Consider the following 25552-nt stretch of genomic DNA (forward strand, 5'->3'; position numbering starts at 1 on the left):
TACATAAAGTGTTCAGTGAGTGTATTTTGGATGAAAAGGCTTTATTCATGCACTGTGGTCTCCCGCTGTGTAAAAGGAGGACTAGGAGTGGGGCAGTAGCACACTGCTGAGAGCCTTGTGAAGAGCAGTTCAACAGAAGCTCCTCCAGCTCAGAGAGAGAGATTACAGAATATATATGAATATAACATGACACTTATTTATTTAATAGAATGCCTAATTCAGATTCCAGCCTTCCTTTAGATACAGTACGTCAGGCCTGCCCTGGCAGAGTGAAGTAACGTAGAGTGGGCTAGGGAGCTGCACTTTAGAGACACACGACAAGCCTGCTGTCATAAACAATCGTTGAAACGGGGCCATAGCTCTCTTGTGTAGTTGTTCCATGTCAGAACAGCAGAGCCCCAATGTAAAGAACAGCACATGGAGATGTTTGGGGAGTAGTGTGATGTCCCTCTGCTAAATATTCAATGGTTACATAGTTGGAGCATGAGAAGCTTGTTGTTACCCAGGTGTAAATGTAGACATGATGTGACCATGCATTTGTGCATACGTTGTAATACAGTCCTCAACCACTGCTCCTACTGTGCTTCAACAGTTTCAGCCTCACACATGATATTTGGGTGTTTCTGGCGTTAGTCCTTGATCAAGCAAGTCTTTCATTATTCTAAATATGAATTTCCATCACATCACATTTTGGATTAAATTGGATTAAATGTCATTTTTATATCTTTTGGCTGTCTGACATTTCATATTCATTATAGGCTATAAGAGATGTTCAATTAGCTCAAGGTCCAAGCACAAAGAGATATTGATTGGGCTTTCAGAGGTTACAGTAGTGAGTGCGTGTCTGTCAGATGACCCCTGCAGCTCACTGGTCTCTTAAGTAGTTCAGAGAAGGGCAGATTCCATGAAAAGGAAAGGCATGAGACCTTCCTTTCACTCATAGTCCTGGATTGGTACTCAGCAGCTCCTTCAAAGTACCTTGAAATCCAGGGCAGTAGAGGTTTCTGCTCTTATTTTGAGATACATTGAGCTTGCATATAGTCTAACAAACTAGTTACTACCAGACTTCCAAATGTCCTTTCATCCACAGTGTGATTTCACTTGTGTAAAACTCTCCTCTAGCTTTTCGGTTGCTGCGAATAGCAGGGAGAACCTGGTGACTGGGAGGTTTAGAGTGAAATAGAACACAAAAGCCTTGGAGACTGACATGGGACTGGCACCAGAGCTTACGTAAAGATACTCATCTTGATTCCAGTGGCAGCTATCCAGACCCACAGCATATGTCTGCTCCACTGACCAGAGAAGACGAGATACCGGGGAGGTGAAAAGCTAATTCAACCAAGGAGCGGGAAATCGTTTACAGCTGGAAGCTGAGCTCCTGATAGCAACGATTTTTTTTCCTTAGCACCTTCTCACTGCAGCCCTCTACCAGCAGGAAATAACACTCCCTGACTTAGTGCATTCAAACTTCTGACAGAACTTCAACAAAAAGGCACCAATTCACATTACCCTCTGTCTGACCTTCATTTATCCTCTGTGTGAGCGTGTGGGGCAGAGGGACTCGGGTGGCACTGCCAAAAGCAGCATAAAACAGATGTTCATTCAATGCAGCTGTGCTTCCATTCATTCTACAGGAATATGAAATGCTGTGAAACATCCATCTCTTCTCAGAATAGCTGTGTGCCAGTTCGGAGCATCCGTTTATGCATAACCGAAGAGGGGAAAAAGAAGGGGCTGTATTGCATTATTTTGGCGTATATGTCTCAGTGTTCCTGTCGCTTGCTAAAAGGACTTAATTATGTTATTTATGAAAACATAGATTACGACTGGCAGATGCACAGTGAATGATGGAACCATTAGTATGTGAAGTGCCACTAGGAATCAGTTGAGTTCTTTGTATTTGTGTGTATGGGTTATTGTACATGTGGCTATTAAAGGGCCCATGCCAGCCTTAACTGGCATCCATTTCAAATGTTATGCCTCTGGGAATTTGCACTGAGTAATTTATTTCAGAAAAGAAAATTTGGTTTGTTTTATTTCTCTCTCAGGTGGCAAGACCAGCAAGTCTGCACATTTATTTGCCTTAGGCGGGAAGTAAATGGGCCAAGTGAATACAATATAACTGAGATATTTCAGTTAGAACAAAAGTGATATGCTCAGTGAATCTAGGAGAATTCAAGGGCCAATGTCAGACTTAAATAAGCGCTGTTCACTCACTATATTTCAGACTACAGGACAAGTTCTAGATTACAGCAGTGGTGTCATGTACCCGCAGAGATTGACAGACACCATAGGTTGAATGGGACATCAAATTGATCAATTAAAGCATTGAAGATAATTTTTATCAGACACTTATCTTTGCATGATATATGTACATATCTGCCCCTCTAAGGTGAATTTCTACAGTTTTATATGCAAATCCATCTGAAAAACGGTTAAAGGGATTGTTTTTCCTTCCTCATAGGTATTCATGCAATTAAAATGGAAGGAATACATCATGGATTATATTGGTTGCACTGAGTAGCCAGCCTCTAATCCATTAGTTCTCATTGTAGGATAAATCCTTTCTGACCTTTCCCAACTCTGCATGGAAAAAACAAGAACCACTCAGTTTATGAATAATGGAAACAGGTGGCAGACATCATCCTTTATTCAACCTGCATTCTTTATTCATTGCTGCTATATAGTTATGGCATGACTGTGAATAAAACAAATCCAGGGATTATCTATATTTTTCTTGAATGTATGTTCCTGGCATTATGCAAATGAAGCAACGTGAACAGTAATGGCATGTACATTTTTATCGGATTAGGAGTAAGATGCTGTAAAGGATGTTAGGGTTAGGGCAGAGGAATCAAGTGTATCACTGTGAGACAAAAACCTTAAATCCAAGTGTTTACTTTCAAAAGGTTCGGTACACAGGTAGGCAGTCAAAAGGTAGGCAGATAATGCAGTAAGGGTTGGCAGAGCAGGGTACAGTACACAAGTTATCAATCAGAATAGGCATATAATCCGTCAGGGAGTAGGCAGAAAGCAGAGTCAAAAAACAAGCGGAGATCAAACACTAGGAAAACGAAACACTAGGAAATCGCTGGGATGTTTTGACACAGAGGCACAAAGACGAACTGGCAATGAGACAGGAAAAAACACACAGACTAAAATACACAGGGAAAGATGATGAGGATGAAACCAATGAAGGCAGGGTAGACAATCACAGGCGGGAGACACACAAGGGCAGGTAATGAAGTGTCTAAAACGAGAGACAAGGTGAGTAACAAAAAATAAACAGGAACTATAAATGAATAACATGAAACAAACAAAACTAACGAACAGGATGAGATGTTACAGATGTGTTCTGATTAGAAGAATCATCTGAAGCGTTGAGTTACTGACAAACAGCTGTCAGTGAACACCTGTGTGTGTGTGTGTGTGTGTGTGTGTGTGTGTGTGTGTGTGTGTGTGTGTGTGTGTGTGTGTGTGTGTGTGTGTGTGTGTGTGTGTGTGGTTGATGTGCAGATTCAGTGCAAACTGTCAGCCAAGTCTTCTGGGGAAATAGTTCCACATTATGAGTTTGGCATAAATCAGACCAAATTTCTTCTAGTGGTTGGTTATACTGTATTCATTTTGGTTATAATAAACCATCCTTCCCATCAAATAATAAATTAGAAATATCTGTTTAGAATGTATTTAGAATCACTTTTAAGAAGTTATGTATTGGGGTGTCTGAGAGAATTGATGTCTCGGTCAGCCTATGACGTTGAAAGATGCTCCGGTTATACATTTGGCCCTCTCTTGTGTTCTACCCCACGTGTCATTATATTTGTTTGTGTCGACAGGTGCTTGACAGCGATGATAGAAATGTAGACAAATATTTTCCCTTCTGCCCCACTGCCTTGCATGCAACAAGACTACCTGTGCTAATATCTTTGGACCAACCAAAGGGCGCTGCATGACTGTTGCAGCTTTATTTCCCATCATTCTGCTTCTTTGTAATACAGACCAGTGTTGCTCCCTCGGGAGGGTCTTGTCACCACAGTGGAAGTGATCTGCATCGATTTGATCTGCTCATTTCTTTTTAATTGCCTGATTTGTTTCACTGGGTAACTGGACCCAGCCACAAACTCACAATTCATGAAAGTTCAAGCCAAGAACATTTCCTGTCCTGTGATTTCCTCATTAATAAATTATACACAGAAAAAAAAAAAACTTGCAGCATGCCACTAGAGAACTACTCATGGCAAATTAGCCCTCACAACTGGGCCAACATGTTTTATCTCCCGCATAGGCGCTGAAGGAAATGGTGATTATGTTGTTCATTAATTTAGTGTCTTTACATTTGTACATGAACATAATTCATTGCCAGTTACTACTTTGACACCAGACCAGCTAATGGTATAGGCCAGGAGGGGCCCACAGTAAGCAACATGATGTATATGAAGGTACATCTGTCTCTGTTTCTCAGAAACTTTGAATCTACACCAATGACTTGTGTGGTGTGCTTAGTACTAATACTATCTGAGACTATCATGCTTCTAAAAGAGAGCCCTCTCTCTTAACAAATTCAGCCTTGAGTCAATCATAAGCAGAGATGGAACTTTTTGTATGAAAGGAAAAAGCACTTGATCAACACTTCATAACCTGCTTTATCTGCAATACAATGCAAAATACATTTTAAAAAGGCTGTTGTGGGCTTTGGCTCTTGCAGACAGACAAATGTTTGGATTTGAATGAAACGTTTTCAAAGTGTCACAGAAAGAGAGAGTTTTCAAATAATGATCTTAGATACATCGAAGAAATCTTGCACTGTCTGAACTTTCCATAGTGATCCTTTGCAGCTTGCAAGATGCATGTTGCATCTCCGCTTTGCTCACTTTTTTTTGGGGGGGGGGGGGTGAAGAGTCATGCTTACTAAAGAAAAAGGCCAGATTGGTTGACCTGCAATGTGATAATGTACTCTATCTATTAATAAACCATCTGAATGTGCAATCAGGAGTAGTTTAGGCATCAGAGTTGGTCAGCAGCAGAAGAGCCAGGCCTGTTGCCAGAGGCCTCTGGGCGGGCCGGGGATCTCAACAGCATGGTGTAGGAGGGGGAGCCTCATACCACCCACGGTTCAGATAATAGAATAACTACCATAATTGGAAAAAAGTAGATTCTTCTATATGCATCATCTGATAGGAGATCATTGTCTTCAGATAGCATTGTGTCCCTCTGTGATTCAATGTAGCAAGGAAATTAGGGGAAAGTATCTCACTATGTATTCTGTGGAGTTTTACTCCATTAGATTGTTTTTGGCTCTCTGAGTCAGTGAGGTCTGACTCAGTCACTGTGGTGGTGAGGTTTCCATGGTGGGGTTGCAACCCTCAGACCAGGGGTGATTTAGCAAGGTCCTCTCCCACAGCTAGTTCACCCCACCACTGCAACCTTGGCTAAATGGATTTATAATGGCTGTTTGCTCTCTGACTAATCTGTGTGGCCTGTTTGGCTACACTGGGACTTGGGGTTAAGCAAATACAAAAAGTAATCTTATATCTTTTGTGATATGTGACCACAGTTGATCGAATCCTGAGCAAGCCATTAATGTGTCCAGCTGTGCGAAAGGTGAGGGTTGGATAGTCAAGGCTGTTAGGAGAAATTGCTTATTTAATGAGCCATGGACTGCTAGAACACAATCCCAAACACATTAGGAATACATTCCTGATGGACTGTAGGCACAGCCTGTGAAATATGTCTTTACCTAATCTGTCCCCACATTAATAGTCAGACATTCCAGCGTGAAAACATTCGTTTTTAACCAAATTTGACTTGGTAGCCTATCTGAAGTCAGTGGTGGAAATGTGAAGCAATAAATGGGTGTCACAAGTTGTCTGAGCCACTCTACTCATTGTGGCTCAGACAACTTGTGACACCCATTTATTGCTTCACATTTCCACCACTGACTGTTGATGCCATTGCGTCCATAAAAAGCATTTTCATAGCACTGGTCATGTCCATTCCTCCTCTGCTCAGAGCAATCCAGCTGGTGAGAAATGTGTCCAAATCAAGTTAGGTTTTTGTGGTGATAATTTGTTCCAAAACATGTGGTTTTACGAGAAGAAAATGGATGTTGACTGGAAGGAAGGATTTCCTCGACATATTTGTGGACAAAATAGTTGAAACACCCCTGTCAAGATGCATTAGATGTCTGTGGACAGATGTTCAGTTCAAACCTGAAACCCCTTGACATCCCCTAGCCCATTAGTAACGGGATCCATTGGAGAGTGGCTCATTATTGAATGCTGCTGGGTTTCATTAGCAGTAGGACATTGTACAATCAGTGTTGCCCTAGAGAGCATAGGGTTACTTACTGTAGCTAAAATACATGATATTACAGGTATGAGCTACTGTATCATTACAAGTGTGTACACTGAAGATAACAATGTAGGATCTTGGGAAAAATCGTAATAGACGCATTGGTGTTTTTGATGGTTGTTTTCATGGTTCCGAATTGAATATGAATCTAATAAAGTACACCACTGTGTGATGCATTATAATGAAATGCAACTCTGAATATCTTTTCTTATTTTATATAAAGATTTAATGTGCTTTATTGACTGCTTTCAAACAGCGCTGGTACACACATTCAAAGACCCCCCCCCATACTGTAGGCGTTCTTCCGCCCCAAGGTAATGGTGCTACAATCTGACCTGAACTTTCACATTCTTGGACAATATTCATGATTGAAATTGCATACTGTATTTGGCCGATACACTTAATGCAACTTTAACACTAAATGCTCTTTGTTCAACCATCCCATTAGAAGTTAAAGGGATGAGGATTAGAAGGGTCTCATAACTGTCATACAGTAATATATTCCACACAAACATGTCAGTTGTAGATGTCAAAGTAGCATGGCATTGCACCAAGTAACGGTGGTAAAATGAGTATCATTGTGTGGACTGTTAGTTATTTTCTAGTGTGTTTTAAAATGTTAGCTTTTTTTTCTGTAGAAAGTGTCTGTAATTTATAATTACCACTTATAAACACCGCAAGTGTGTCTTCATGTTGTCATGAGACTTGTGGGATTGCTTCTATTCACAATGGGACTTGTTTTTTTCATACAGCTGGTGAGGATGTCTTTTATGCAGATCGTTTTATCTGTGAATTAAATATTCATGGGTGTGTTTTAAAAGAGGCTATTTCCCCAGTGTTCTCCTCAGAACCTGTGTCAGGCCTCGACTGCTTCCTCACTTCTGGAGCTCAGCTTGATAGGATTGCCAGTAGCATCAATGTTTGTGTTCAGAGGAGAAGCTACGAGCTGCTCACTGAATAGTTTCCTCCAGATACATATTGTATATAGGAACCAACGAAATCATGTTAATGTAACGATTTTTGTTTGTTTGACCATGCAGTATTTGTGTGCATTGCACTCCTCAGTCGTCAAATTGTCTGTCCTTTGTGATCTGTTTATCAGACCCAATATGAAGTGTCTTTGTCTGTCAGGACAGCTGTTTTTAACAAGCCTCAAGAGGTTGGTATCGGGGATCCCGGATCTGCCACTGTCTGGTATGCTCTGGTCATTTAGAAAATCTGACAATGAATAGAGAGGTTTTTAGGGGGGGGGGGGGTGTTTAGGCAAGGACATTTAAATTGTTACTGTTGAGAGGAAAAAGATACATTTTGCAATCTTAGAATATCTTTCTTATGGGTCATTGCTATGAATATTTCAAAAGAACTGTGGATAGCCTCATTTGTTACAGTGTGTGTGTGTGTGTGTGTGTGTGTGTGTGTGTGTGTGTGTGTGTGTGTGTGTGTCTGTCTGTGTGTATCTGTGTGTGTGTGTGTGTGTGTGTGTGTGTGTGTGTGTATGTGTGTACGTGTGTACGTGTGTGTGTGTGTGTGTGTATGTGTGTGTGTGTATGTGTGTGTACATGTGTACGTGTGTACGTGTGTACGTGTGTGTGCACTCAAGGACTTTTTTATCAGGACAAATTGTGACCAAGGAACAATATGCTTTTCCCTTGCCATTCTTTTCCAGTGTCATATAGCACCATTAGTTGGCTGAGTGAACCGCAGATGAGCTATGCTTTACAGGTCCAAATTACACCAGGGCCATTTTTCATTCTGGGGATCTCTTCAGTGGCAAAGAGCCTTTTCACATTCCTTATTTGTCCTTGTCTGCTGGAGGTCTTCTACAGGTAGCCTCTTTTCTGGTGGGCTGCATTTTCGATAAATAAACTGAACATTGGGGAATTTCTATAGGGCAGAACGTGTCCGTTTTGGTTGTCGTAACATATGAATATAGCAAATTGAAATAACATCTTTTAGATCTTAGAAATGTTATATTTAGCACACAATTTCACAGTGAAATGTCTTTCCTTCTAATGTTTTCATGTGGAAGGAAGTAGGCTACTGTATAATCTGAACTTTTTTGGACTCCCATCTCAAAATAGGACAAGATGAGGCCATTTGCATAGCTGTGTGGTGATGATAACCAGATTGCCTGCTGTTGGCCGGTGGCCTATCTCTACACTACAAATGTGATGCAGAGAGAGTTTGGCTCACAGGAGCAGCCCAGTCACAGTGGACCAGACTCTGTGCACCTCATAAATGAGAGTCATTAATTCTCCATGTAGGTAGAGTTTGCCACGTGCCTCTCTCTCCTCAGGGACTGAGCAGTGTGGCTAATTGCAGTTCTACAGCCCTGACCTGGCATTCCTCTTTCTCTCTCTCTCTCTCTCTCTCTCTCTCTCTCTCTCTCTCTCTCTCTCTCTCTCTCTCTCTCTCTCTCTCTCTCTCTCTCTCTCTCTCTCTCTCTCTCTCACTAGAGTGTGTAGGATGAGGCACTGTATCTCGGCTTCCTATGTGGAGCCCATCTGATAAACATATCTTAACACAACACGGCTGAGAGAGATAGCCATCTTCCCTTGTGCTGACGGCAGCTCCATTCATTCACTGTGAGATCTGAGAAGTAGCTCACAGTTGCATAGTTTGACCTGAATTGACAGTATTTGCATTTGAAATGCTTTCAGGCTATGCGATCATCTTTGTCTTCACAAGTACCTGAGGCTGTTGCATGTACTTATATTATATGCACATTATGTTCAGCATTTATTCTGACCTTTTCATATTCAGGTTATTCAAGAAAGGAAATCGTATGAATCATACACATTTGTGTACATTTAGCTTTGTGCATTAATTGGAAGAATCTGAATCTGCATCATTAATCTAAAGCCCAATGCACACGGCGTGCATTAGATTTCCATCAGCAGACTGGGGAGGTCAGGGTCCAGGGATGCTCTGGGGTTCTAGTGGCTCTTCAGCTACTGTGCAGCCACAGGCACATGTGGTTTATATCTATGAGAGATCATTCTAGTGAGCAGGAGCTGAGGCTAGAAAGAATATTTAGCATATATTTTCATCAGGTTTTAAAGAGAATGCTAACATTATCTTTATGCTATCGTAAAGGCCAATGCACACGGCGTGCGATTTTGTCGCACGACAACATTGGATTTTCAATTCACACCACCGAAGTGTGTGGGTGTGAATGGAGAATCGAATGTTGTCGTGCGACAATATCGCATCGCAATGCACACGGCGTGCGATGCGATTTTGACGCACGACAACATTCGATTCTCAATTCACACCACCGAAGTGTGTTCTCTTTAAAACCTGATGAAAATATATGCTAAATATTCTTTCTAGCCTCAGCTCCTGCTCACTAGAATGATCTCTCATAGATATAAACCACATGTGCCTGTGGCTGCACAGTAGCTGAAGAGCCACTAGAACCCCAGAGCATCCCTGGACCCTGACCTCCCCAGTCTGCTGATGGAAATCTAACCAAGCATCACAGGCTATCTGTAGCCCAAGTGTAAACAAACCCAAGTACTCTTCAAAGGCCCTGTCTCAGACATAATTGGAAAGGAAATGGCATTGGAGCTGAGCTAACGCCACCCAACGTTTCACTAGCTCTTCTCCCTACCATTAATGATCTCATGTCTCCACATAGACTTTTGACTCAGTCACCCATATTATGTGGCAATTTTGAGTAGGAGTTTTACAAGGTTGTGCATTCCTTGAAATCCATAGAAGCCATCAAAGCCTCTTTTTTCTGGAAATTATTTTCATAACAGAAATGTTGATGTTTATGAGAAACAATGTTTCAACTGTTACAACTGCCTGGCTCACGGCAATGCAGCAAAGGGGAGACTACACAGGGCAAATAATTAAACAAAATAATTTAGAATGGCTAAAAGCCTTTTGCTAGTGCAAAATCTTAGTGAATGTTATCAGTCATTTTTAAAATCATGCCACTAACTTAATGTTGTACCCAGGTTCAGAGGCAAACCTGCTTGTGACCAAAAGAAACTGGAGCAGCTTGACAAGCACCTGAAAAATGTGCATGTGGATTTGACTAGTGACCAGAGGTTAGAACACGTACACAAGGCTAGTGACCAGAGGTTAGAACACGTACACAAGGCCAAACACACGGCCAATCTGTACGCCTCTGTGAGGCTGCGAGCATCTTGCCCAACCCCTTCAGATACAAGTTGGCAAACCATATCCTTAAGTCACAAATCCATGTGCTGAAAGAACAACAACTGTATTGGCAGTCCTCCCACCAGCAGACCAGCAGGTGGAAGTACTCCAGGGTACCACTACCCCAGGGCAAACTGCCAGTCTTTGAAAAAGTCCTGCAAAGCTGATACACTCGAATGGCTGGACACAGAAGCAGGCAGAAAGACAATGTGAAACAGAAAGTCATGTGCATGGATCTTCACTTTCTCAACAACCACTCCCGGCTGAAACCATGGGTTGACAGTTTGGGTGGTAGGTATGTTGTTACCACCCAACACTCCCACCTCATTGACATGTCCACTTTCACTGTCAAGTACCTCCAAAGAGCCAATCTGCTGGAGGTAACAGGCACAAAGAAAGTGATGAAGAGCTTCATCTTTGCCCTGGAAGGGCACCTCAAGAAGACCAGCAAATCTGTGCTTACTCACAGGCAGCAGGTTCGGCTGCCAAATATGCAAAACTAGTGGATGCCAAGGCAGTGACAGCTTTCATCAAGGACTCTTCAAAGGCCCTTCCAGCTGCTCTTTTTCGAGCTTGAAGCTCATCCAAGAAAAAAGTTGACAACTTCTATGGGCTTCTTGCAGGGTATATGTGACAGCTGCTGGTGTTTTGGATAACCAGTAGTCATTTTTCTGTTTTTTACATATTCTGAAAGGACATATTGTAAGCTTTCAAATGATGTGTCATTGAAATCTGAAAAAAGGTTTAAGAAGATATGCGTATTTGAATGTTATATAGATAGACCTCAAATCAACTAAGAGAGAAAATCACCCTCAAAGTTTTCTTTGGCACTTCACACTTTTCACAGGCAGGTAATGGGTGGGAACAATAGCTGGTTAAATCCACCCCCAACCACTCCCCCAGGACAACCACAAGATTCATGATTTGTTAGAGACTACAATTCTTTTGGCTTCAGTTCCAGTCGACTTTGCAGCAGCAAGAGAAAACAAAATGGCAATATTTATAAAAGGAAATAATAAGGCAAAATACAATTGAGCGATACAATAATATACATTTTAAAAATAATAATAATAACAATAATAATAATAATGTTGTGTCTGTGTGTATGCATTTATCATTATAGTCCATAATGCATCTAGTGGGACTTTGGTGGAGGGCATGTGATGTTTCATGCTTCATTAGAAAGGGATGATCTTGATCTATGATCTTCTCAAAAATATAATTTTGCGTGTTTTTTGAGTGTCAGTGAAGCGTCTCTCTGCTCTGCGTGAATGCGAACTTCGCGAACGTGAACTTTGTGGCCATTTCTATGCTAGTAACAGCTAGTAAAAAATAAAGTTTTTTTTTTTTTTTCCTTCATGCGAAATTGTGTATATTTATTGATTTATTGATACTGTATTGGAAGATATCCTCATTTCCAATGAAGTAGCATCCATCTTGTTGTGGCATTTTTGTGTATCCTTCATCACTTTGATTGGTTTCTTGAAAACCAAACATGCCCCCCTTCCCCAAACCCTACTCTGAGCAGATCGATATACAAGCTTACTTTACTTTGGCAAAGGAGGTTCTCGACACACAGAACAGAAGGGCAAAGATGGGCTGATCAAAGTCTCAAACCACAAGACTGCGGCCGTGTTTGGCCATGCCCATTTGCCCCTCTCACCAGCGAGTACCTGTGCACATTTGCGAGCCGTGCCTTGGCCGAAAAGGAAAGGAAAGGAACAGTTAATGGTGAGGCGAGCATATCTGAGAAGCTCAAACAGTGGGGGCGGCTACAGAATATAGTGATCACTTTTCAATAATGTGTAGTAAAGTCCTATGTTGCAAACAGAATGGGCAGAATGGGTTTGAAGAAACATAATGGCTGACGCACAACATGTCAATCATGGCTTTTTTTCTTCGCGTAGAAGAAATAGCTATCTGTTTCCATCGCATTATTTGTGCTTTCCTGAATAACGTATTTGGATACATCCCTACAAGAGAGCTACTCCGCATCTAACTCTGAATTCCCCCTCACTAATAACGCAATCCTAGTCTTCAGTGCGCCCACATGCAACTCTTCCACCAGGCAACTGTCCAGCGGTGCCCTCGCATTCAACACACCAAAATTAACAAAGTAAAATAAAAACGTACAGCAAATACAGCAAAATAAAAATACAACAGTGTTAACAAACTTCAAAGCAGTACTCAAACCAATAACCAACACAGTATTACTGATATTATCTAGGGAAAACCAACAACCTTAGCTAATTCTGGATGAGCCCCCATTTGTTACCTGGCAGAGGTGCCTAGGAGCAAGTCCCGTTATGCTCCAGATCTCCACACCTGGAGCCAGTTGACCCCCATCACACACCTGGAGCCAGTTAACCCCCATCACACACCTGGAGCCAGTTAGCCCCCATCACACCCCTGGAGCCAGTTAGCCCCCATCACACACCTAGAGCCAGTTCAGCTGCAATTTGGGGAGAGAGAGAAAAACAGGCACCAGGCGTAAACAACCCCAAGAGAGAGGTGTGACACAACACACTTCTCTCATAACCACAAAACATGGCAACCATCAGATATTCTCAAAGTTGTCTTATTAAATGATGGGTGGAGAAAGACTGTGGCAGGAAACTAAAGGAAGTATTGGAACACTAAGCTTCAATAACTAGACAGTTTTTATGCTATTTTTAGAAACAAACATTTAATGCAGTGTTGGGATGGTTGCAAGCCAAGAAAAGCAGTCTTTGAGATACATTATGAGTTTATAAGTGTCCAAAGTTTTGTCATCCCCAAAATTAAATGATTACTTCATATAGTAGGAAGTTAATGATACAGTGATTATGAGGGCCTTTGGGTGAGGTCCTGTCCTGGGAGGTCTCTGGTTGGAGACTGTGCACGGTTGAGGACTTCTCCCTGATAGGGAGTCTACAGCACTGCTGTCCAAACCGTGATGTTCCTCTACTGAGGGTTGGTGGCCGTCCAGGTCCCCCTGCGGCTCACCACTCAAAATCCAAACTGCCATTACACAGACAGTTACACATTAACATGGATATCCCTCCAGGATAGAGCACATGCAGCTCTGCTTCATGACAATAACAGTTAACCCATGGAACTTGTAAAGGGCAAATCTGGATTGCTAAGTGATTTGAAATGGCAGGAAGAAGCTCAATCTCTTTTTTCACATTAAAGGAAATGGAGATGTGTGTGATTCATGGTCCATATAGCTCTGGTATTGACCATTATTGATCTTTTGTTGAGGAATCTTATGACATTTGCAGATCTAACGGTATGTGTGGGTTGCTTATAATTAGTATACAATGGTGTAATAATGATATGCAGTATATTTCTTCTCCATGTAGGCATTACCATATTATGGTTTCAGTCCTCACAGTGATATTAATGAGGTGTTGACCTTACAGCATCCGTGCCCAGAGTGGATATAAATAAGACTCAAAGTGCTTGGCTTTACGGAATTCTATTAAATCAGTGACTCATCACACACTGCTCATTTTATTCCATGTAACTAAATTAAATTGACTCAATTTAGTTGATCTACATAGAAATTGAATTTACTCCCAGAAGCATTCATGCTACATAATTATGTTACTTGTTCATTTCATGTGCCAAGGCTACATACCCATCTATAATGATGGGACATGTTATTGGCACTATATAAGAAATATGACAGTAAATATTGATAAATGATACAAGTGGTTTAAGTGTTGCACAGTAACGATAAACACATTTGCAAATGATCAACATAGTGAAACCGGGTCAAATGTTGAATGTGAATGAATGACCATCATACAGTCCAAGTCCTTTTCACAAGCTAACACACTCTTTCCCTCTTTATCCCCTCCCCCTATTGTGACAGATGCCATGTTGCTGGTGGCACAGAGGCTGGAGGGACCTTTCAACATTGAATCTGTCATGGAACCTATTGATGTCAAGATTTCAGAGGCCATCATGAATATGCAAGATAACAGCGTTCAGATCTCCTACAGGGTATGTCAACCATACCTATTCCCCAAATCATGTGTCAGGTCTAGACACTTATTATAAAGTTTATGGAGTTATAGACTTAATGTGGGGTGTACCAAACAAGTACGGGTATATTTGTGTTCTGTCACGTATGTCTTTCGTAACCAACTGGATCGTGCTTTAGGTGTGTATTTGAACACATTCTAATTATGTCCAATTTTAGGTCTTTGTATTTGAATTACATGTTTCTCTTTGGTCAGTTAATCTTAGTTCAACTAACAGTAGTTAATGTGTTTCCTGTGTTTTACTGCATTTTCCTTCACCCACAAAATTGTAGTCAGTGCAAGAAAAAATGAAAGTGGTTGTGAGGAGATTCTTCAGCCTACACAATGTTGGATGCTTTCTCCCGTTCAAGGCTAAACGCTCAGTTGGCTGCCTCATGGTGCAGATGCACTTTTTGTTTATCTTTAAAGTATATGTGGTGCACCCCCCGTAATCACTTTAAAAAGTTAACTCTATGATATTATATAAGGATGGTCATGCCCCAGTTGAAAAACCTATTGGTATGGTTGGATCAATGTGACTTTGAGCACTGTCATGTTGGTAATATGGGGGGTGAATGATCCACAAGGCCTTAACAAAACATAGTTTCTACATCCCAAGTAATTCTAGCTCCTCATGCAGTCCAACTGTTGGATAGCCTTGTCTGTGTAATTGTAGGTTTTTCAAGGCTGTGGCCAGCCCAAGCCCTCAGGAATGGGCAGGTCTACCCGGGGCGCTTCGGATATGTTCAACGCCCGCTTCAGACCGTACAGCCCGGAGGAGCGGCCCACCACTGCAGCTGGCACCAGCCTGGACAGACTGGTAAGACACACACACAAACACGCACACGCACACACACACACACACACACACAGACACAAACACTCACACACTGCCACTGCCACTGCCTTTCTGCTCAGACGGGACACTAACTCAGTGTAAACATAATTTGTCTTTCTGATTTGACGCCGTTGATTAAAGCTGATGATTTGCCATGGTAGGCCCTGGGGCCGGAAATTAATTCTTTGTACTTGTCTTCTGTCCTCTGCCTTGCTATCGATCTGTGTTTGTTAACAAATCATCAGCTTTACCACGGGAGGGAAGACAGAGTCGTGCAAGGCCCTGTGCCCTTCCTGTCTCTTTGTGTACCTCACAAAGAAAACCCCCAAAAAGATTAATAGAATTTTGAGATTGACAAAATCAGTTGTTTGCTTTAAAGCAAACCTTTACTCTCAATCAGATTAGCCGTGTGTTTGTTTCATTGGATCTGGTAGAGATGTATATCTCAAACAACCTTGACACAACACCTAGCCTGTTTGCTTAGAGGGTGGAGGGTAGCATGGAGCTGACAATCCAATTCAGATGAGGGACATTTCTCATCATGGATTATCTACTCCCCATCCCCCAAACCCCTCCTCACCCCTACCTCCACTATCGCTATTATGCAGTGCTATTTTTGTGAGGCCAAAACCTTTGAGTGAAAATGTTTCTTTTGATAATCATAATTGCTTTTCATACTACATTTTGTATTCATTATTTTTTTTTTTTTATGTGAAACTAACTTCTTAACTAATTAACTAACTAATCTCTGCACATCTTAATTTTGCCCACAGGATCTTATGTACTTAATGTCAATGTTCACCTTGTTTGTAACCCAATAATTATATTCACCAATTCAGCTCTAAATCAATAAAATCTTCGACAATGGCTAAATCTAAAATCCCATAATGGGAAAAGATTAGAAAGAAGATGAATTTTCTTATTCACTCATCCATATACTTAAATGAATACCAATTAAGATTTTCTTTTAACTTTCTTTTTCCTCTTAATGTTTGTGACTGTAATGGTCCTGTGTGTGTGTGTGTGTGTGTGTGTGTGTGTGTGTGTGTGTGTGTGTGTGTGTGTGTGTGTGTGTGTGTGTGTGTGTGTGTGTGTGTGCGTGTGTGTGTGTGTGTGTGTGTGTGTGTGTGTGTAACAAATTGTTTCCAGGATGTCAAAATGCACTGTTAGTATTTATGTCCTTTAGAATTGTACTTTGTATGTGGACATAAATAAAGCATTTAAAATATGTGTGTGTGTGTGTGTGTGTGTGTGTGTGTGTGTGTGTGTGTGTGTGTGTGTGTGTGTGTGTGCGCGCGTGCGTGAGTGCGTGCGTGCATGCGTGTGTGTCTGTCTGTGAATTCCTCTGTCTTCCTCCTCAGGCCCTCTACATGTCATTAAAATCCCTCTCTTTTCTATTCCTATGCTGCGTACCAGCGGATTGTCTGGAGTGAAATGCAACACAGTGTAAGCTTCATTATTCTACACTTATCTTCAGGCGTTTGTGTGGGTTTCGACTGTCCCTGTGTCCTTTGCAGTGCTCTCTAATGTCTTGTCACTGGGAAAACAAAATACTGACTTGCCATAAACGCGACAGGGTCATATTTTAAATGGCAACTACTGTTGTAAAAACAAAAGCGCAGTGACGTCCAAACCCCAGTGGTATTCCTGATATATTGTATCTCAGCAACTGTCCTCGACACTACTCCCACAAGAGCAAACTTTCAAATAACCTTTTTTTAATATTATTATGGAGTAGTCCCTGTTTGATTTGCAGAGCACTGTATTTTTGGAACCATTTAGACCTCAGACATGGCCTTTGTGTTTTGTTGTCTGTTGTGAACACATTGGCTGTTAAACATTGTATTCATCAGTCAGGCTAGCAGGAGTTATGAGGCTGTGGCGCAGTTTCCTTCAGTCGTGAGGAGGACTCCTCTCTGGAGATCCGGTGCACGTTTTTTCTTCACCCACTATATCTCTCCGGACACATCTGAGACCTCCATTGCCTTAGCTAATGGAGTTAACTCCTGGAGGACCCCAGCCAATCAGCAGGTGACCTACTCCATCAGAGCTGGCAGAGTAGAACCCAGAGCTCGGCGGGTAGTGGTGGTGTCTCGGTGTGTCTGCTCTAATAGCACGGTGAAATGAGCGCTCCAGACTGCTCATGAATAACTGGGCAATTAGCCCACACAGAGATTCCCTCAAGATGAGGCTGAGTGACAGAGTCGTATTCTGGACCTGTGATGGCTAGACGAAGGACACCTGAGCAGTGGGCTCCGTTACCAGGCGTCCGTGTGCTGCGGGTGTCCAGTTCTGTTTGATGTTCTGCTTAGTTCACTGCTTAGTTCACAGTCGCCTCTGACCTCGTAAACTGTCTAGTTGCTAGAGGAGCTGTCCTGTTGCAGTTTGATTACGGAATGCCATTGAGCTCTCTCAGTATAGGGATAGGGGTAAAATCTGCAGTGGTGGTGGTTGAGTAAGCACACCGGTTGCTTTTATTTGTGCAAAGCCCATAATTAGCATGTACCGTAATCTGAAGCTGGACAAGTGTGTTGAAATGATCACAGTGCCCGCTCAGGAGCTTTTCTGTATGTATTCATATTCATGAATGTTACAGTGTATGCATTTAGCCCTTTCCTGTCCGAATTTAGTTTGCACTGTAGTCTGTGTTTACAGGGGGTATACATGTATAAATGAAGTCTATCAAGAAGATACACCTCTCACACTGCACAAGTAGAAAGGAGCCACCATAAAAAGGAAAGCGAACATGTCCGAATTCAATTCAACTTGCAACTGTGTGAGGAAAGAGGTCAAGTTCACCAGAGATGACCCGTGTTTACAGAACTGCCAATAATGTACATTTTGGCGTGAGAACGTGGCTTGTCACAAATGTGTGGCAGAAATTGCAGTTTTCCTGCCTGGCTTTAACCACAGTTATCATTAGGCATGGCGCTAGGGGGTGGTCTTCTGCTCCAGATACCTTCCCTACAAACATGTTTACTCCCTCCAGTGAACCAGCTTACCTCCAGCTGCCAGTCATTAAACAGCCTCCCTCTGTCCCCTCTAGCTGCAGTCCCCTACAGCTGCGGTAGTTATCAGTGTCACTGCTTCTACCTTCAGCATCTCTCTGTTTATTCATCATCAGTGTCACTTGTCCTACCTATCTGTTTATACATCACCAAGGGATATGAGGTGTGCATTTTCCCTCTGGGAGGGCTTCTCACTCCCACAAGCTCGGTCATCCCACTCATCACTGTCTCCGTCATAATTACCTAGGACAGTGACACTGCTCGTGATGTCGCGTGTTTTGCCAAGTTTACAAGTCCTTTGATTAGGAGTTAGTGTCTGACTTAACCACTGTTTTTTGCGAGTCAAAGCATGTGAGCAGGTGTGTGAGGTAAGAGTCTGTTCCTTTGCCTCCGTACGGCTTATAGGAGAGCCTGAAGGAGTGGACCCTCCTGGTCTGTGAGGCATGACTGCTTAATCGTCTGACATCCTTGGAGGGCGGGTCTTTAATGTGCCATTTAGAAGGTGCAGTTTTATTTAAGTATGGGATTCAGAATGGTCACTCGTCCTGACTGCATGCTAATGCCAAGAGGTCACTTAATTAATCTGAGTGTGATGTCATTTTAGCAAAGAGGAATATAAGTAGTTAAGAATTAATATTTTCTGGCCTATCTGCAGTATAAGAACTCAATAAGAACTCAAGCAGATTGGATCTAGCCACCTATTGTTTATGGGCATATTGCTGTTCAGTTGAAGGTGGACCTTGCAAGTTCATAAACATCATTTGTTGGATTATCTCTGTGAAATTACACAATTTGCCTCATATTTCTGTAACTTGATATGCTGATGTCCATTTCTAATGTACTTGCAAATTCCTGTGTGCTCTCCAGGCCTAATTCAGTTTTGTGGATGGTAATTAATTGTGCTGGCATCATTGATTGCATTTGGGAGACTGAGCTCCTCCAGCTCTGCATGGATGTGGCGCCTCATGTGCAGTAAAGGAAATTGGATAACTCCAGAGCACTGCCATAGATACCCGACTACAGTCTGTCTTAATTAGATGATCATCATCTTTGGAGTCTGTTGCTGCCTTGTACTGTATTCTTCCCTTTAATTATAACCATTGAAATTACCACACCATAGACCATCTCTCAGTTTTTCCACAGTTCCCCAGAGTTGGTGGTAATGCCCATAGTGTACTCATGTGATGGCAGTTGCACATAGATTTGTCTTCTTCTCCAATTTCATATTATTTTAGTTTCTCTATGAAGGGGCAATCTGCACAATCTACACTCCCTTATATGTCAAGGTTAATAATATCCACAAATGTCTCAGTGGATGAGTAGTTTTCTCCTTTTAATTTGAACCATATATTTTTCTTACTTTGATTTGCAGCCATTCGTAAAGGCTACAAATGTAAAATGCCAATGTGGCTGCTGGGGTCATAAACCGCTGCCAAAAAACATTGATCCTCCCCTTTCCCAAAGTCTTGACCCATACATAATCCATCTGCTGCCCAGGATCATGTTAAGCCACTGAAACATTCTTGTTTTGGATACGGCTTAATGGACGTAAGTAGGCCTATCCACATATCCATTCTCACAGTTGTTGTATTTATCCATGCTGGCCAAAGCCATGCTATTACATAGATTCCACAGATTCTAACATAATTGTTACGTCTCCTCAAACCACATGAAAATAAACAGTGCAAAAATGGATAGTCCTATTATTTCACAGTGTATTTACGAAAGCGCTGAATGAAGGGCGGTACTCGAGCATGCAGATGTAATGGAAGGAAATGGTAGGCTGACAAATTCAGCAAATACCAGCAATCGTGGACAACCACCCGAGACTGCCTTCAGATACATTTTCCGAATGACAATGGTTTCCAACCCATTAAGTGTTTTCCTTCAAGGTCTGTGGAGCCACTTATGTGTTAGATCATTTGCCAGGCTGTTGAGAGGGGACTGAGCAGAATCACACAGGTAACAAGTGAGGAAATGGCTCAATCACAGAACGGCGCATACGGAAGATACTGTATGGTTCAAGTCTGTTCTCTCAGAGAAATTGATTATTTATAACTGATTGTTGAATGTGTTAAAAGAACCGACCATTGGCTAGAAATAATATCAGTGTTGTATATTCTCTCGACACAGCTGTGTTTTGTGGGAGAGAGCAGCGAGAGAGAGCAGTGTTTATTCCCAAGGATGTCACTCCTTTTTTGCTTGCAAACGGAAACAGCTGAACAGCTACGCCACCACACCATATGTCACTATAGAAAGTACTTTTTCTTACAGGAGAGTTTTCAAACAGCCCCCACCTGCACACACAGTAGCTTGAAATAGATTGCACGTCAATAGGAAAATAACTGATGTTATTCACAATTATCTGAGGTCTTATTTGGAGGAACAGTACCGTAGTATAATCATCAAGACATTTGGTGTAAGTGTTTCAGTCAGCTTCACACCTTTCTCCCGATGGTCTCTTGTTGGCTAAGCACCGTCCATGGATCATTCCTTCATGGGAACTAATGGTGTTTCCATTAAGGCTCTGCTACTCTTCATATCTGTCAATACATTAATGAGATACATTGGCCCCATTACACTCTGGCCTGGCTGCTTCCCCAGAGTACGAGAGAGAGAGAGAGAGAGAGAGAGAGAGAGAGAGAGAGAGAGAGAGAGAGAGAGAGAGAGAGAGAGAGAGAGAGAGAGAGAGAGAGAGAGAGAGAGAGGAGAGAGAGAGAGGAGAGAGAGAGAGAGCGCTTTGTTCTTCTCAACAGAATAGAGCTTCCCTTTAATCATCTTCCTCTCTCAACAACTCCTCCAGTCGTAGCCCGGGGCAAATCACAAGCACAAACATACCGCGATTTCATCAATATGCTGTCATTTTGCCTCACCAAGGGGTCCCTATTTGATAAATTGGCCTCACCATGATAAAGTGTATTGTCTGACTGCACAGTCACCAAGGGACTGAACCCCATGTTATGAGTCTGTAGGGCGATATGTAAAACGTGTCTCTCTGAATGCAGCATACTGGGTCAATTTGACAGTGTATACTCTTCTGTACAGAGAGACAATAACTAATTGAAAGAAGCCAGTTACGGCTGAACAATCTTCACCCCATACCATATTCCCCCCTGGTATCTATAAGCAAGCGTTAAGCACTTCAAAGGTACTTTATATGCACACAGACACTGCAACCTAAAGTTACTGTAGGCTCTCAATACAACAGTGGTGTGTGAACTGTACTTGTACTGTATATTGGGCTTCACACAATACTTTTGTATAACTGAGTGCTACTGTACATGTATTAACGTTGTTGAACATGGTACTATACAATCATACCTCTTAGTGCACAGCATTTATTCCTACAGGCTGTTAGTGTCCTATCTGCTGTCCTCTCAGTTTTACCAACTGTCTATGGGGGTTGAAATTAGACATTAGACAGGTGGACTGATTTCCCTGTGATGGGACCTGACCAAATGAGCCCTTTGAGGTTTAAGCAATTAACAGGTAATTATGCATCCCTATTCCAGCTATTTTAGGGTCTGTGGAAAAAATATTATTATATTTCATTATTATATTTGGATGCGAGACAGAGACACATGAAACAATGTCTGTGATTAATTATTTCTCCCATGCCAGTAGCATACTGTAGTTATTAAGATATGTCGAAGCTTGCAGAATAAAGGTACAGCGTCAGGTTTTATCAGAACTCACAATTCAATACAATATTAAATATAATTCATATTTATAAACAGAATCAAAATTGTACTTTTTGTGTCACACTTATTTGAAGTTTATTGCAATGTTATTGCAACCTTAAACACAGAAGGATTTCAATCAAACTATTTGTGGTAGCTACAGCAATTCAGCTGGCACTGGATCATGGTTAAAGCATAAACATGAGGAATCAACATGAGAGAGTAGATCTGATATTGTTTCATCATCTCTGTGCTTCTCCTTATCTCCTTGTCTAACGTGAAGATTGCATATTCCAAATATATATTATATGTGAAGCCGTGATAAATATTCATTGCCTTTCGTCTGTTGCCTTGCTTGCAACTGTGTCATTCCTTCAAACTCTGTCAGGCAAAAACACTGAGATGGATCTCACTGCATTTCACTGATTGTTCAAAACTTGTATCGTTAAATCAAAGCTAACTGAAAATAATAGCCACATTTGAATGACAATAAGATGCTACCTCATGTCATGTTTCTGCCGCATCCAGAAGCCACTGTAATAGCAGTCACAAAGAAAGCTGTCATAGACATATGGTGCCATCACTCTTGGGCATCGGGATGATATATACAGGCCGGCCTTGCCACCTCTATGCTGAGATCTCTGTGGTAAATCATAGCCTTCCGCCTGGACACATTTAATGCAGAGACATAATCAGTCTTCTAGGGAAACAAGGCTGGTGGCTGGGACTGATAGAAAGGGTTAGTTTCTGGGGCTGGACTGAGGCAAGGGCAGAGGCTGGGGACAGAGTTAAGGACGGAGCTAGGGCTGGGTCTTTGGGCTTGAACTGTGATTTGTCTGACAGAGGGTCATTTTGTGTCCTTCAAGTGCAGTGCTGTAAACTAGTTTCATAACGAGAAAATACAACTTTGGAGTCCAAATAATGTCATTGGCTGACCTGAGTTTGAAGGAGAACCTGCTCAGGTATATCAGGCCCATCTGTGTGCATTGTCTGAAAGCATACAGCACAGCAGTTGGTTGATCTCATTCAGGGGTCACCTAGTACACAGTCACAGAGGGGAAACATATTTATATTTGCCCTCTGTTGATTACTATTGATTAAATGAAATTAGCCCACATCTACGTGTACTCTGGTACCTGTTGTAAGCACTGCAGTAACCTCAGTCACCTACCAGATACGGTTCTCCTCCTCCCCCAAGGACAGAAATAACAACACCAAAGCAAAGCAAATTGTGGGTAAATGCTATATTCAAAACATAATCAACAGAGGTAATTTACTTTACTGTTTTTGCCAATATTATTTTTGCCACCGATTTTTTATATGCAGAAAGTGTTTTTGAGACAGATGGCAAGTCGTGGTTGAGAGGCTTTGCTGTTTATGGGTAGACCCAGGCCCAGGAGGAAGGGTTTATGAGGTGTTAGACACCAGTGATTAAATAGCCGTGTCGAGGGACACACACCCACAGGGGCTCACAGCTCTCATTCCCAAACTGGAAACACATATAGACACAAACATAGAAGACTGGAAACACATAGACACAAGCATAGAAGACTGGAAGCACATAGACAAAGTCAAACTATGAATCACTAACAGGTATAACTGTACTGTGAAAGACATTCTAATGACTTTGACAGAAGGTCTGAGGAACAGATTTGAAAAGTTATTCTTGCATGGACACTTTTGGGAGACTGTCTTGTGTCGTCCATCTGAGCAGAGGAGAGCAGACTCCTTGAACTCTGTAATTGAGATGCATGTGAATCCAGCATTCATATCAAATGAAAAACTATTTTAATGCAGACAGTAGCAGCCGTTGCCAGGGAAAATAATTTGATCATGGACTCTTGTGGACTCTTGTGGTTCGTGTGGCTAGACCTGCTGCACAGTCTATGATTAGACTGAGCATACATTCATTTAGCCCAGACTGGTTGCAGAGGGATCTGTTTTATGTATGGGATATCTTTTTATGTGTACTGTATGTATATTATTGTTGGAAATCATGCAAAAACGGTATTACGTTATTTCAATAACAACAAAGAAAGAAACAATGACAACAATCAAAAACAATGTATGTATTAATATTATTATTATTATTAATATTTATATTTATAATTATTATGTATAATAACAATAGTTACCACAAAAAAAAGATACAGTTTCCATATTGTTGCACAACTTTTTGCTCAGATACGTAACTCACCTTACTAAGAGTCACAGTTGCCTATTTCAGTGCCAAGCTACTGGATCTCTACTCTTCTCTAATAGGTCTACTCAATCGCTAAGCAAATGGTCCAGCAATGGCTGCCATACTTAAATATACATGTTTTCATTTCCCTTCATCCTAGCACTGTCTTTACACAGGCCAAAAGCTTAAAAATATCCTGGTACCACTCTTGGTGGCTTGTCCTTGATCCAATTAAATAGGATGCATTCTTGATAATAAGAGTAGCTTTTCAAAAAGAAGCATTCGAGAAGGGTTCAGAAACGTATTATCGCTGGCTAGTTTAATAGAAACAGCCCTGGTACCACGTTTATCCTACAATGAAAGGCTGAGCTTAGTTCCTACCAGATTACTACCAGGATCTGCCAATAGAGGGGTAACCCCAGAAATAATAAGTATAATATGTACATGCCAATTCCTGTTTTGCAGTTTTAACACATTGGGGATCATTGTGGGTCAAACAGAAGATATGGGGTTCTATTTTGTCTATGTAGGATTCTGTACTGGACCTCTCGGAGCCTGTCACAACAGAATGTGGTGTTGCATGAGGAAATAACCCTAACCCTAACTACTGTATATACTTATTGGTAATTATATGTATTCTATACATACTCAGTCTCAACAGCCCTCTCTTAGATTCCTAATACAGATCTATATTGTGTTTATCCCAATTGATAAAACCCTTTGAATCTGTGAATTGGTGGAAACATTAGTCAACTGGACCCCTCAGGGATCCATCTGGAGGTAATGTAATATCCCTCTGAATAAAATACTGAACGTGCAAAAAACATGTTTCTGTGGGATATCAAACTTAGGTTGGATTTGCGTAAAAGACATAAGAACATTGTTTGAGTAAAGGTCACCAATAACTCCCCTTGCTGTGCCATCAAAGATTTGTTGAAGCCTGGGGGAAAGCTCTATTGTCAATGGTATCAATAATGACGATATACAATACATTTCCTACCATAGATCTGAGGGTTATTCTTAATGTTTGATGGTATTTGTTTACTATTACTAGTAAGTACACTTGTGATTACACTTTTTTATATTTGCTAAGAAAATCAGGCAATTCTAGGCAAGATAAGTTGTCAAGCACAATTTCCAAATCCATACAGGATCATTTTTGCGCATTGGCCATTCCTATCCTCGTAGCATGTAGAGCCTTGGAACGAGAATATAGTCAGTGAGCGAGAAAAGGCTGGTTGATTCTCAGCTGGGCCTTCATCCTATAAGTAAAAAATTAAAAGAGGTTGGACATGTCAGATGTTTATCTGGAG

The 25552-nt window shown here is 41.5% G+C and overlaps 1 protein-coding gene across 1 annotated transcript in view; it reads left to right on the plus strand.

The window, feature by feature from the left end:
- Window positions 1-25552, plus strand: part of LOC308163087 (glypican-6-like) — a 78838-nt gene that overhangs the window by 41507 nt on the left and 11779 nt on the right. Inside the window, exons 5-7 of the mRNA XM_080537268.1 lie at window positions 14381-14511; window positions 15208-15351; window positions 16786-16815. Of these exons, the coding sequence (XP_080393394.1) occupies window positions 14381-14511; window positions 15208-15351; window positions 16786-16815 (305 nt within the window). The remainder of the gene's footprint in view (window positions 1-14380; window positions 14512-15207; window positions 15352-16785; window positions 16816-25552) is intronic.

The sequence above is a fragment of the Nansenia antarctica genome (assembly GCF_963989245.1).
Source record: "Nansenia antarctica genome assembly, chromosome: 7".
Classification (NCBI taxonomy): Eukaryota; Metazoa; Chordata; class Actinopteri; order Argentiniformes; family Microstomatidae; genus Nansenia; species Nansenia antarctica.